This window comes from Anabrus simplex, chromosome 2, assembly GCF_040414725.1.
Source record: "Anabrus simplex isolate iqAnaSimp1 chromosome 2, ASM4041472v1, whole genome shotgun sequence".
Taxonomy (NCBI): domain Eukaryota; kingdom Metazoa; phylum Arthropoda; class Insecta; order Orthoptera; family Tettigoniidae; genus Anabrus; species Anabrus simplex.
The window spans coordinates 369,718,207-369,732,876 of NC_090266.1; the positions used below are offsets into that span (position 1 = coordinate 369,718,207).

A 14,670-nucleotide genomic window follows, 5' to 3' on the forward strand; every position below is an offset into this window, starting at 1 on the left:
CAGATTGATAGGGCACGTCCATCACATGAGTGAAACCAGGCTTCCTTGTCAACTCTTTTTAGTGAACTCTGCTCTTGCACAAGACTTCATGGAGCCCCTTTGATGCGTTTCAAGGATCAGCTAAAGCATACTATGAAACAAGCTGGAATTGACACTCAATCCCGGGACACGCATGCTGAGAGTCATACATTTTGGCGCCACACTGTTTCTACATCAATTACAGTGTTTGAAGAGGAACGACGATGACTTGAATAGGATAAACGACAAGTATGGAAGCTTTGTCAAGCTCAGCCCTGTCTTCCCCCAGCCATTCCATGTGATCAGTGTGGACATATGTTTCATGCCAAGATTGGGCTACTAAGTTGTATGAGACATATTCACAAAGCATTGTGAGTGTGAAAATGTAAACTGCTGAAGAATGCGTTTACTCGGACACAAGATGCAGCCGACGCCGACGATAATGTAAAACATTATATTACTGTTATATAAGTATTGTTATTGTACTGTATTAATATGTTTTGTATGGTAACTTCTCCAATATTTTATAGCGAAATTCCTGCAAAGTAGCAGGTATTAACACATGTAAATACGACTTTCACGTCTGTTGAATAAGAAAATGTACTTCCTGTGAAATTTAACTCCTTGTATTACCCATTTAGAACTGTGATACAAAGTTACTTATGTGATCAAAACTTAACTAAATCATCACAATGTGCACAGGGGTCTTACACATCCCACACAAATGATTTGCAGCATGTTCATTAGAGGTTGACGGATATTGTATCTCTCTTTGGATTCCAGTTGACATTCACATTTATCATATTGTTTCAAGTCCTGCTGAGCATAGGTAGTGAAGGTGTAGTGGATAACTGGTTGAACATTTTAGATGTTTTTGTGGAGAGGTTCACAGTATCCCAGTATGCAGTTCATGTCATATACATGTGTGTACTATCGGAAGGTTAACTCTGAACATCAAAGAAGATGACTGGTCTTTGTACAAAAAGTGGTCTAATTTATTCTATTAAACGAGAACTGCCATAACATTGAGAAAAAGAAATAGTGTTTAATAATTTTAGTACTGTATATCCTTTACTGTCATGTTATTAGCCTTGGGTTTTGATATATAGTAGTCAATATAGCCTTGAGAGATACAGTAACCAAACATCTGAAGAATGGGTGGAAACTGTGTAGCACTTGATGCTTCACTTCTTGAGCTATTTTTCTCTAGCCATAACCATTTTTATTTTCAGCTCCTTCAAACCCACAACAGTTGAGCGCATATCCTACTTCTGACTCATCTTTACTGATTGAATGGAGACCACCATTACGTCCTAATGGCAACGTAACTCATTATGTGGTTGTGGGTATGTGGTCCAAGGAAGATGAAGAGTTTCTTGAGCAAAGAGATTATTGCAATGAACGTAAGTACATAGTGTGGCATGGTCAGAAAAAATATTTTACAGGACTCAAATAGGAAAGTTAAGTTGAGGAAGTAGGTTATAGAAAGCCATGACTTTGCAAGTAAGACCATTAATAACACACACATAGAACATCATCCTGTTAGTACAAAATTCTTGGTACAACTTTTGTTGGAGGAGAAATGAAGAAGATTTTGATGTTATAAATATTTCTAAATTCTAGATATAACATTCAGCTACAGTAGAACCCCGTTTTAACGTGCCTGCTTTTAAGAATTCCCAGTTTTAACGAAGATTTTCGTAAGGCCCAGCCAAATCGCTATAAGCACAATGTTATTTAAACCCCCTTCTGACGAACCCTGACATAAGGAAAAGTCTGCTTTTAAGGAATATATTTCACAAAAATTATGATCGCACATCCCATTGTAACAAAAATTTGCGATAAGATACTTTTTTCTAAACTTGTTTTAATTGTTAATTAACTTCTGTTTTCGCATAATCTGAGTCCTAAGTTAACATGCTAAAATGAAAGCGCACCTTTAGTGATGTGTGGAACCATGATAAATTAGCGCGGCCTCTGGAAATCACTGTTACCGGTAAGCAGCAGTCACTGTTATGCTTGATGATGTTGGTTAGTTATGTCCATTGAACTGTACATAGTACTGGAACGATGGCTGTATGGGAGTGAAGTGCGGTTTACAGCGAGACTAGCTGTACGGCCTAGAGGCATGACTGACGTACACATACATGCTGCGAGACACAAGTAACTTCACGAAATATAAACGTTTAGGCGAAAGGTCTCTGCTAACTTCACGTGATTTACAATGAAAGATATATTGCAGGAGACTAAGAGCAATTAAAAAATGAAAATGGCTATGGATATTGAACAAAATGAAAATGTATTCTAGAAAAATTACGGAATAAGTAGAAAATCATGGCTTACGCTGCCTGAACCGCCATCAGTAGACCCCAAGTGTAAGCATACGAAATGTCGAGCTGTTCAAGTCTGCAAGGGCATATACAGGGTGCGGCAGAAATACCTGACAAATTTCAGATGTAAATAACTCGGTAACGCAACAAGCCATTCACAATTTTGTTGCGCAGTTTAAAAGAGCAGGGTTTGCCATTTATGTCACGTACAGTAGATTGGAGCAAACTAAAGGTCGTATTGGCCACAGCTTTCAAACGTGTTATTGGCCTTGAAGAAAACGTGCATTGTCTTGTCCGGGCTAGTCAGTCAGCCAGCTAGTCGCTAGCATGGTGTGGAGTGGTGAACACAGAGGTTTCGTGATGGAGACTTATTTCAAAAATGCCGACTCTGTTACTACAACACAGCGTTTGTTTCGCAGACACTTTGACTTAGGTCGACATGAGAAAGTTCCGAGCAGGAACACCATTCTTTTATGGGTGAACAGTTTGAGAAAAAGTGGTTCGAGTGTGAAAACAAAGCCGCCTGGTAGGCCTCGTAGCGTCCGAACACCAGAGACCGTTCCTGCAGTGAAACACGCCGTTACACAATCTCCTCAATGTTCGGTGCGTAGGCATTCACGTGATATGGACTCTGGGATCGCACCGTAAGGAGGATTTTACTCGCAGGTATGAAGTTCCATCCGTACAAAATCGTGGGTGTTCAGAAACTCAGTGAACGTGATTGGGCCAACCGCAGAGCGTGTTGTGAGACTATCGTGAAAACTTCAGGGAGAGGCTTCAGAGGTGCATCAAACAGGACGGTCGTTATTTGGATGCATTATTCTCAAAACATAGTGTGTACGTGTATGTGACACAAATGGCAAACACTACTTTTTCCAACTGTGCAATAAATCTTTAAATGGCTTGTTGTATTGCCAAGTTATTTACGTTTGAAATTCATCAGGTATTTCTGCCGCACCATGTACTTATCTCCAACAATTTGCCCTTTGGAGCGATTTTATTTCATAATCGGTGGTAAAAAATAACACTTTTCAAATAAATAATAATAATAAAGAGAGATTTTTCCCAAATTTTACATCCAAAAAGTGTTTAACCTCCTCTAGGACTCATTAAGAATTAAAATGATCTTCAAAGTACATAATTTGCATGAACAATTCAGGACCTAGGACTGTTTTAGTCAGGGTGGATTGCTAATTAACCTTAAAATATCCATGTAAATTATTAATTTCATATATCAAGCCTGCAACATTTCTACCATAATATTTTACAGCATCCTTAATAATGACAATCATTAATAATAATAATAATAATAATAATAATAATAATAATAATAATAATAACAACAGACATGTCAAGTTTCAAAAGTAAAAAATCAGGAGAAATTTGGCCGCGAATCGTGATGTATTAACGACACATCACTGATGGCAGAACATGTACTAATTCATTATAATTCAATACAACTCTATTTGGCCTACATGTATACACGTAGAGCCTCCGTGGCTGAGGCGGCAGCGCGTCGGCCTCTCACCACTGGGTTCCATGGTTCATATTCCGGTCACTCCATGTCAGATTTGTGCTGGACAAAGTGGAGGTGGGACAGGTTTTTCTCCGGGTACTCCGGTTTTCCCTTTTTTCTTTCATTCCAGCAACACTCTCCATTACCATTTCATTTCATCTGTCATTCATTAATCATTGCCCCAAAGGAGTGCGACAGGTTTCGGCAGCCGGCACGGTTCCTATCCTCGCTGCTAGATAGGAGCTTCATTCATTCCATTCCTGACCTGGTTGAATGATTGGAAAAAGGCTGTGGATTCTTTAAAAAAATATATATATATATATTTCATTATTGATATGTGAACACTAAGTACTGGACATACCTGAACTTTAGGAACATGTGACTTCTCATCCTTCAACATGCTGAACACATTATGACTAATTGTTAAACACACCTGTAGCTGACTTAGCCCTCTTCATAAATTTGGAATTAAACTTTTGCCCAAAGCACTTGCCTTGTTGAACTGATTTTAAGGTTAAAAGTTTCTCCAAAATTTGTTCAGGCAGCAAGGATCTGAACTGTGCTTTTTGTCTTTGTGACTCTGCTAAAAATCCTTTCACATTGTGCATTGCTATGTGGAATTGATAAAATAGCATCTGTCATATTTATGTACACCATCAGCTGATATCATCTGACCTACCAATGCCCACTGAACATCAGTTCTTCCTTTTGCCAGGTCTGTTTCTTCGAGCTGAAAGTTACAGAACTGGGAGTGCAGAATATCAGTTCCTTTATCTAAATGTTCCATTTTCCTAGTCAGAATGTTTGGAAACTTGTTAATGAAAAATCTAAGGCTAGAAAATGATGCCTTACTTATAGCAGAAATATTTGCAACTTCTGCATTAATTAAAACTTCATCTTTGAATGGAAACTTGTGTACCATGTAGTCACATGATGAAGAGAAACACTTTCTAACAGACTTCAAGAATATGTACTTTTCCTCAAACTTCAAAGTGTTCACCAAAACAAACGCAGAGTTCCCTATCATCAGATCACAATCATCCTTTTGATTTGCTGGAGTATGATAATCTACATCAAGGAGAGAGGAGGAGCTTTTAATAACTTGTGGTTTCACAAACCTTGCCATCATATTCCACAATAGTTCCTCCAAAACTGACTTCAATAAGTGGATGTGCGGCATACTTGACTGAAGAGCAACGTTTGGATTCTTAAATATATCCATAAAACTTGAGAGAAAAAGGCAAAAATATTTATGTAAATTTCATGAAAGGAACATGAACAGTCGTTCTTCACGTGACAAAGCATGGCTCGTAGTGTCATCAGTAGTTTCATTTTTTTGGGTGAAACTGATGACTGGGTTTCCCTTTTAACTGAGGAGTGTGGTGAAATGTTATGACAATGCTTCACCTTTTCAGACAAACAAGACACATCTGCACTAGGACTGTGCTTAGGAATTTTGTAAGTCTTCAAAGTTCCCATCTGAGAATCCTTACTCACAATTTTGCCCCTGAATAAAGTAACCAAAGGGTCCCACTGCAGCAAAATCCTATCTAACACCTTCTTAATGATAACCATCGAGTAGGCACATGCTTCTGAATTTTCCTGATCTCTGTGTTGTGTAAAGTCTGAAATTCTTTGAACTTTTCTTTCCTCTTTGCACTCCTTTCCAGATAATAAAATATATATCAATTATACTTTCATCTACATTTACAGGCAAACAGAGCGCACCCTTCTCTGCAGCAAGATTAATTAGGTAACAGGAGCAGCCTACAATGATTATGTTACAATCTTCCTGCTTCAAACATCCTGCCACACCATTTTTTTAATCCTACCATTACTGGAGCATTATCAGCACCAAGAGCTAGGCAGTTTTTTTAATGGAATGTGGAATTCCTGAAAAGCTGAGAGCAAAAGATTGGCAATGTTTGTTCCAGTAGCATCCCCTTCTAAACTGGGCACAGAGAGTAGACAACTCTGAATTTCATTGAGTTTAGGCCTAAAAAATGTTAAGTTAAAACAATAGGATATATTTTCAAGTCGATTTTATTGCTACCATCAGTAGCAACAGAAAATGCAATCACCTGCAAATGTGATACAATTTTCGCCCTTTATTCCATGCAGATTTCTGTAATGTTAGCCACTGTTTTCATTCTAGCACACCCATATCATTTAGCGATTTCCAAATCTGGAAACATTTTGCGAAAGAAAGACCGCGCGGGTCGGCACAATTTACAGGCAGGTTATGTTCTATGATAAATGCTGTAAATAAAGCCTCGGCTATCATCACAGGATTTACATCTTTCTTTTTACATGAAAAGCTCAGTTTCTGGTTTCTTTCTATACACTGGATACACTCCTTATGTTTTTCGTTTGCACATGTTTGGGTATATCGCACTTCCCGCCATGCGACTGAAAAATCACACGTACATACAGGGGTACAGTACAGAATGTGATTGTTGCTCCCTTCCTGGATTCACTGAAACATGGAAACTCTTCCCTGTAAGCGCTTTTAAACACTGCATCATATTTCTTTATTAACATTTTAGCCAAAATAAATATTAAGGCATACAACCAAGAAGCACTACTACGTGACCTAACACGAGCACTTATGCAGGACCTGCCCTGGGTAGATGTCTATGGCGTGCTACTTCTGAGGTTAGGCCACTCACTTGCGGCTTCCACTTCCTATTATTAACCTATTTGAGTATATGACTGCATTATAGAGCACATGGCTGGCCACCATGACCCGTAATGCCATCCCGATGTGATTGTTAGAACTACTATCGACCAGTGATACTCAGCCATATATCGACAGAACGCGGAAAATAATACCAATATAGTTGGTGCATTATTGGACATTATAAATTTTCCAGCTAACTCATTCCTGGTTGCCAGCGTTTCGCCCCAGTGTGCTAAGTTGGACTCATCGGTTGGTAAATAACACACCTACGAAAATTACTGAAACTGCTCTAAAAATCAGGGGATCAGTCCCAGCGATTGGGAGATCGGGAAGAGTGATGAAAAATCAGGAGTCTCCTGCTTAAATCGGGAGAGTAGGCATGTCTGTAATAATAATAATAATAATAATAATAATAATAATAATAATAATAATAATAATAATAATAATAATAATAATAATAATAATAATAATAAATTTAAAAATGTATAAATAATCCCATAATGAAATGAAATATCCTATGTCCAGTCAATACCTGAAAAAGGAAAATCTTCACTAACAATAGTTCAATGGTTATGTCTCCAGTGAGGTCAGCTGCCTTAACCTACAGCTGCAGCGCTGTTACACTGGCTAGGCATTTCCATCTCGCGGCACCAATTGCTGCTTAGGAATCATGCAGAGGGCGCAGACTGAAGAATACCTTCAGCTTCATTCACTGGTTTTGTTTCCGTTTGCAAGTTGTGTTACGAGTTACATTTGTGTCTGTGATAAGAGTTGTACTGCGAGTTACGGCGGACTACGTTCATTATGGCTACTAAACCTAAGAAGCTGACTCTTCAATAAAACATCGACATCATTAGTGATGGTTGAAACGGATAGCCAAATACCATTGTCACACATGGCAAAAAGATATGACTTGGCATCCTCTACACTGTTTGGCATCATGAAATAGAAGGAAGCCATTTTGACCACAGAAGTGGAGTGTGGTTCTGGGGCAAAAATACGAAAGAATATATGTTCTTCGCCATACAAGGAACTTGAAAACATTTTAATGAAATGGTTCGAGGGAAAAGGAGAGAGAACGCTCCAATTGGCGGGAACATTCTTAAACAAAAAACACTTGAGAAGTCGCACTTAAGTTGGTTTGGTCAATTTCCATGCTCCTAATGGCTGATTTCATCATTTTAAAAAATTACACAATCTTTCGTTCCAAAACATGTGCAGCGAGAGTGCGGAATCTAATGATGATACAGTTGTGTACTTGAAAAAGAATACATTACTTCAACTTCTTTAAGGATATGATGCGATGGATATTTTTAACTCCGATGAAATGAGTGTTTTACAATTTGCTCCCATCCAAGACATGTGCTGTTCACAGAGAAGAATGCCATGGAGGCAAAAAAAAAAAGGTAAAGAACGTGTAATAATAAATAATAATGTTATTGGCTTTATGTCCCACTAACTACTTTTACACTTTTCGGGGATACCGAGGTGCCAGAATTTAGTCCTGCAGGGGTTCTTTTATGTGCCATTAAATCTACCAACACGAGGCTGACATATTTGAGCACTTTCAAATACTACCGGACTGAGCCAGGATCGAACCTGCCAAGTTGGGGTCAGAAGGCCAGCGCCTCAACCATCTGAGCCACTCAGCCGAGCTAATGAAATACTGACAGCGTTGTTATGTGTTAACAGCGACGGGAGGGAAAAATTATTCCCACTAATAACTGGAGAATTTAAGAATCCAAGATGCTTCAAGAACACTCATACACTCCCATGTCAGTAATCGGGAGATCGTGGGTTCGAGCCCCACTGTCGGCAGCCCTGAAGGTGGTTTTCCGTGGTTTCCCATTTTCACACCAGGCAAATGCCGGGGCTGTACCTTAATTAAGGCCACGGCCGCTTCCTTCCACTTCCTAGGCCTTTCCCATCCCATCGTCGCCATAAGACATATCTGTGTCGGTGTGACGTAAAGCAAATAGCAAAAAAAAAAAACACTCCCATGTAAATATGATTTTAACAAGAATACGTGGATGAAATTTGAAATATTAAAAAAAAAATTGCGAAGCTTGGATGCTAAGATGGGATCATCGGGAAGGAAGATAGTGCTGGTGATAGACAGATGTCCAGCTCATCCTTCAGATACATCTTTCCTGCGGAATATCAAAGTGGTTTTCTTTCCTCCTAACTGCACCAGTCATCTGCAGCCTTTGGACCTTGGCAGTATTCATATTGTGAAAGTGAAGTAGAGGAAGGCCCTGGTTCAAAGAGCTATTTCTTTCCTCAAAAGAAATGAGGAAATAAAATTGAATATGCTCCAAGCCATGCATATGTTTGTGGCAGCATGGCAACTAGTTATAACGGACACTATTCAAAACTGCTTTGGCCATGCAGGATTTGGTGCCATTTCAGAAGGTTTTAATGAAGTTGACACTACTGATAACATTGGGGAAGATTCTTCTTGCTATTTGCTTTACGTCACACCGACACAGATAGGTCATATGGCTGGGGAAGATTGGGGGGTTGTATCAAAGGACTCGAGTGCCACAACATTCGAAGAATTTGTTACTTGTGATGACGATATCCTAACCTCAGCACCACAGATGGATGTTGGAGACCTTTGTGACAATGCAAAAAGACAAAGTACTGAAGGGGAAGAAGAAGAGGATCCAGCAGAACCAACTTTTAGGGCATCAATGGAGGGACTGAATATTGTCCACCGGTATTTCTCCTCCTTCTGCGTTGATGAAGACCTCATCAATAGTCTCAACCAAATTAAGAGAAAACTTCGTTCCATGAGACATCTGGGCAAGAGGAAACTAACTACTGTACTGCACTATTTCAGAAAGTGAAGGTTAATATGCTTATTCTCACAGTTCCTATGGTCTATTTTTCACAAATCTCTTTAAAATCATGTTAGGCCTCTGTTCCTTCAATTTAAAATTGCAAGTCAGTAATACCTATTCCTCTTTTCCTTGCTGCAGGTTGTGCTCCCATAAATGTATTATTATTTCTTGTGATGTATGACCTATTTTCTTTGAACCCCCTTTTAAGGAAAACACTTTTTTTTTTTTAGGAAGAAATATCAAATCCCCCATGAGATTCGTTAAAAAGGGGTTCTTTTAGAGGGGCGGGGCTTTTTATGAACTGTTCATAGAGATCAGTCTCTCTTGAAGTCATATGTAATAGTTGAAAATTTGACACCCTTAGGTCCATTACATGTTAGTATACCTCCACACACTAGTTTTGCTATCTTAGAACATTTCCTTGGTCAGTCTCCCTGCAACACTTCTCAAACATAGAATTCTTCTTTAATCCTGCCCACTTCTCCTTTCCCAATAATGTCTTCAGTTTTTACTTGCAGTTTTATCTTTGGATTCATGGTTCTTCTATGGGGATCAGCATGGCACCTTCCTATGCACACCCATTCCCATAATATTTCCTGTGACAGTTGTTTCTTTGTTGGACCTGAACTCATAATTTGCCCTTATCCAGATGCAGCCAGGTTGGAGATAATATGGTTCCTCTCAATTTTACTCTATTTTTGCATAATTTCTCATGTACCGATGTGTATCAGTCCAGGTCCCACTGTCCTGCACTGTTCTTAACCAGCCCTATCCACCATAAACTTTATTTTCATTAGCCTCTTTATCCCCTGGAAATTTGTTAGAAAAGGGTTCTACTGTGCGTGGCTTTTTTAGGACTGTTCATAGAGGTCGGTCTCCCTTGAAGTCACTCTTACTTATATGTAATAGTTAAAAATTTGACCCCCTTAGATCCATTATAGGTCTAAACATGGTCTAAACATGGTCTAAACATTTCTTGTGTGCTCAACAACCGGAACATTTTTTCCCAGTCTGAAACATAAGGTCTCCGGCAGTAGGTTTCATGACCCATATTTGAAGCACACTCATTTCATACTGAAAAACTTCTTCTCGTGCAGTAGATGAAAACACTAAATAGAAAGAACTGGGCTAGCCACATTTGCTCGTGTCCATTCTTATCCTGTTCAAGTGAAGAACTATTATACATGAGCAATAACTGAGGGAAAAATACTATAAAAATGCATCCACTGTGTATTAAAATTAATTACAGTCACTAGAATATATTAAACTATCATTCCAGGAATTATTAAGTAATCTCCACCTGTTTTCAGTTATTGACCCTGATTTGTTTATATTGTTTAGTAATTCAATTTAATTTTCATCCTCTTTGCTGGATAGTCTGTTTTCTGAAGAGGGCTCTTTTTCAGCTAACTTTCATATTTATTAAGTCCACTTTTCAAGATAACACTGGTACTGAGCTATACAAAAAGCTGAAAAACACATGATTTATATCATCCATGCCTTTGTTTGTTCACTTTCTATGATATACAGGGTTATTCACCTAGGATGTTTCACGGAAATAACGTCTAAACCGTTAAAGATATCGGTATTCTTTTTTCATATTCGTAAATGATACCCAGGGTCTTGTAAAATAATGTGCTACTTATTCTCATGGGATGATTAATAACAGAGATATTGATACTAACTCCAAATTTTTAAATGGAACGGCATGAATACATACAGCTGGCGTATAAGTTCAACTGTGTACAAGTTCAAATATGTAAGCATTTTCAAAATCGGACATATACTTTTTGAGATACCAATAAAAACCGCATTTGGAATTTGCGTGCGGTCGGCCAGGGATGTATTGACACGCAAGCTGTTTCCTAGCATTGATTCATGCCACAGAACGGATACCAGGCATGTATTTTAAACTATTGTACACATAATGTGATGTATCGTAACATACCCTGGGTGTGCAACATTATTGTATGACTGGCGAATACACAACAGCGAAGGGAGACTAAATAAAGTTAGGTGTTTTTTTGAAATCCATGTGTAACAGGTTGCGCTCAGTTCTGTGTCTTTCCCCACGGATGGGAATGGGAAGGATTTGGAAAGGACGTCGGCCGTGGCTTATCTGAATGTTACCAATCCGGCATTTGCCTGGTGTTGAACGTGGGACAAAATGCCAGCATCATAACAATTACACTGACGAGACGTTCTTATGTTCCCGTGCCCACGCCCTTAGGATCATTTCCAATGAAGTCTACCTCGGACATTATTCATTTGCTTTTCTAAAAGGAGCTCTTCAGGTGTCCTGTGTTATGTTTATTTCTCAGTTCATACAGTAGCATGTACTGTATGTTCAAACCAGTGACAATTATAGCTTTCGTTATGTTCCTTTGAAGTCAAAGTAGTTATTTTATTCCTTTAAAAATCATCAAACCTCCCTGACCTGTCATGAGTTCTTTGAGTTCGCCTGTCATACACACATTGCAAGCAAATCACATGAGTACAGATGTCCATCACATCTGTACGATATGCTTACATGCCTGGTGGCTGGAATCACACCCAGGAAACTGCTTGCGCGTCAATATATCCTTGCCCGACTGCACGCTGTCTGATGCGGCATGTACACTCATGCTCATAAATTAAGGATAATTGCATATTGTGGTGCCACACAATGTGGCAATACACAAAACTGGCGCTAATGGCATAGGCACATAGTGAACACAAACGAAACGTATCTGTAAGTCCACGGTATTGGCAATAAGTTGAGAAAACCGTCCCAAAACACATGAGCTACAAAATGCCACTGTTTCCTGCGCATGTACCCCGACATCAATATGGGATATGATCACCATGCACACGTACACAGGCTGCACAACGGGTTGGCATAATCTGGATCAGTTGGTCGAGCAGCTGCTGGGGTATAGCCTCCCATTCTTGCACCAGTGCCTGCCGGAGCTCCTGAAGTGTCCTAGGGGTTTGAAGACGTGCAGCGATACGTCGACCGAGAGCATCCCAGACGTGCTCGATGGGGTTTAGGTCTGGAGAACGGGCAGGCCACTCCATTCCCCGGATATCTTCTGTTTCACGGTACTCCTCCACAATGGCAGCTCGGTGGGGCCGTACGTTATCATCCATCAGGAGGAAGGTGGGACCCACTGCACCCCTAAAAAGGCGAACATACTGGTGCAAAATGACGTCCCGATACACCTGACCTGTTATAGTTCCTCTGTCAATGACATGCAGGGGTGTACGTGCACCAGTCATAATCCCACCCCACACCATCAAACCACTACCTCCATACAGGTCCCTTTCAAGGACATTACGGGGTTGGTATCTGGTTCCTGGTTCACGCCAGATGAGAACCCGGCGAGAATCACTGTTCAGACTATACCTGGGCTCGTCCGTGAACATAACCTGGGACCACTGTTCCAATGACCATGTACTGTGTTCTTGACACCAGGCTTTACGGGCTCTCCTGTGAACAGGGGTCAGTGGAATGCACCTTGCAGGTCTCCGGGCGAATAAACCATGTCTGTTCAGTCGTCTGTAGACTGTGTGTCTGGAGGCATGTGTTCCAGTGGCTGTGGCAAGGTCCCGAGCAAGGCTACCTGCAGTACTCCGTGGCCGTCTGCGGGCACTGATGGTGAGATATCGGTTTTCTTGTGGTGTTGTACACTGCGGACATCCCGTACTGTAGCGCCTGGACACATTTCCTGTCTGCTGGAATCGTTGCCATAATCTTAAGATCACACGTTGTGGAACACGGAGGGCCCGTGCTAGGACCTGCTGTGTTTGACCAGCCTCCAGTCACCCTATTATTCTACCCCTCATAACATCATCAATATGTGTTCCTTGAGCCATTTTCACCACACGGTCACCATTAGCACGTCTGAAAACATCTTCACACTTACTCGCTGCACCGTACTCTGACATGCACCAACACACCTATGCGTATTTGGACTGCTGCCAGCACCACCGTGCGACGACCGCAGGTCAAATGTACCACATGGTTATACCCCGAGGTGATTTAAAACCGCAAACCGCCCACCATAGTGTTGTTTCACCATGTATCAGCATTATCCTTAATTTCTGAGCATGAGTGCAGAACCGCGCGTGCTGTTCTTATTGATATCTCAAAAAGTAACTGTCTGATTTTGAAAATACTTACATATTTGAACTTGTCATCATCAATCATTAATGTCCCACTCCAGTCGCCCGGGTGTGGTTAACAAGCCTCCTTCACTCCTTTCTGTCCTTCCACTTTTCCTGCTCCATTACTTCTGCCACATCCAATCCAGCTTCTCTTGCTGCTAGGAGCTTTACGTCGCACCGACACAGATAGGTCTTATGGCGACGATGGGATAGGAAAGGCCTAGTAGTTGGAAGGAAGCGGCCGTGGCCTTAATTAAGGTACAGCCCCAGCATTTGCCTGGTGTGAAAATGGGAAACCACGGAAAACCATCTTCAGGGCTGCCGATAGTGGGATTCGAACCTACTATCTCCCGGATGCAAGCTCACAGCCACGCGCCTCTACGCGCACGGCCAACTCGCCCGGTTCCAGCTTCTCTAATGTCCTTCCAGATCTGATCCATCCACCTTCTTCTCGGTCTTCCAACTGGTCTCTTTCCCTTAACTTCTCATTCTAATTCCCTTCTTGCTACCTGTTCCGTTCCCATTCTTTTTACATGTCTGAACCATCTCAGTGTTGCTTTCTGTATGTTCTGTACTAATGGTTCTATATTAAGCTCTTCTGTGATTTTAATATTTTGTATTCTATCGCTTCTTGTCTTTTTTTTTTTTTTTTTTTTTTTTTTTGCTAGGGGCTTTACGTCGCACCGACACAGATAGGTCTTATGGCGACAATGGGATCGGGAAGGCCTAGGAGTTGGAAGGAAGCGGCCGTGGCCTTAATTAAGGTACAGCCCCAGCATTTGCCTGGTGTGAAAATGGGAAACCACGGAAAACCATCTTCAGGGCTGCTGATAGTGGGATTCGAACCTACTATCTCCCGGATGCAAGCTCACAGCCGCGCGCCTCTTGTCTTTTTAACTGATGTTTAAAAAAATTTCCTTTCCACTGCTTGGATCTTACTATCTTGTCTCTTATTAGTTACCAGCGCATCTAGTCCGTATGTTACAATTGGTATGAAATACTGGTTATATAATGTTAATTTCATTCTCTTGGGTGCTTTGTCATCCCATAAAAGCTCTCTGACTTGATGATAAAATGTTGTACCTTTGCTTAGTCAGTTATTAATTTCGGAGTTGATTTTATTACTTCCATTTATAA

At 40.5% G+C, this 14,670-nt stretch overlaps 1 protein-coding gene across 1 annotated transcript in view; it reads left to right on the forward strand.

The window, feature by feature from the left end:
• The window catches only part of LOC136863551 (insulin-like peptide receptor), a 462,473-nt gene that overhangs the window by 350,412 nt on the left and 97,391 nt on the right, over positions 1–14,670 (forward strand). The window contains exon 13 of the mRNA XM_067139932.2: positions 1,251–1,421. Coding sequence (XP_066996033.2) covers positions 1,251–1,421 — 171 coding nt within the window. The remainder of the gene's footprint in view (positions 1–1,250; positions 1,422–14,670) is intronic.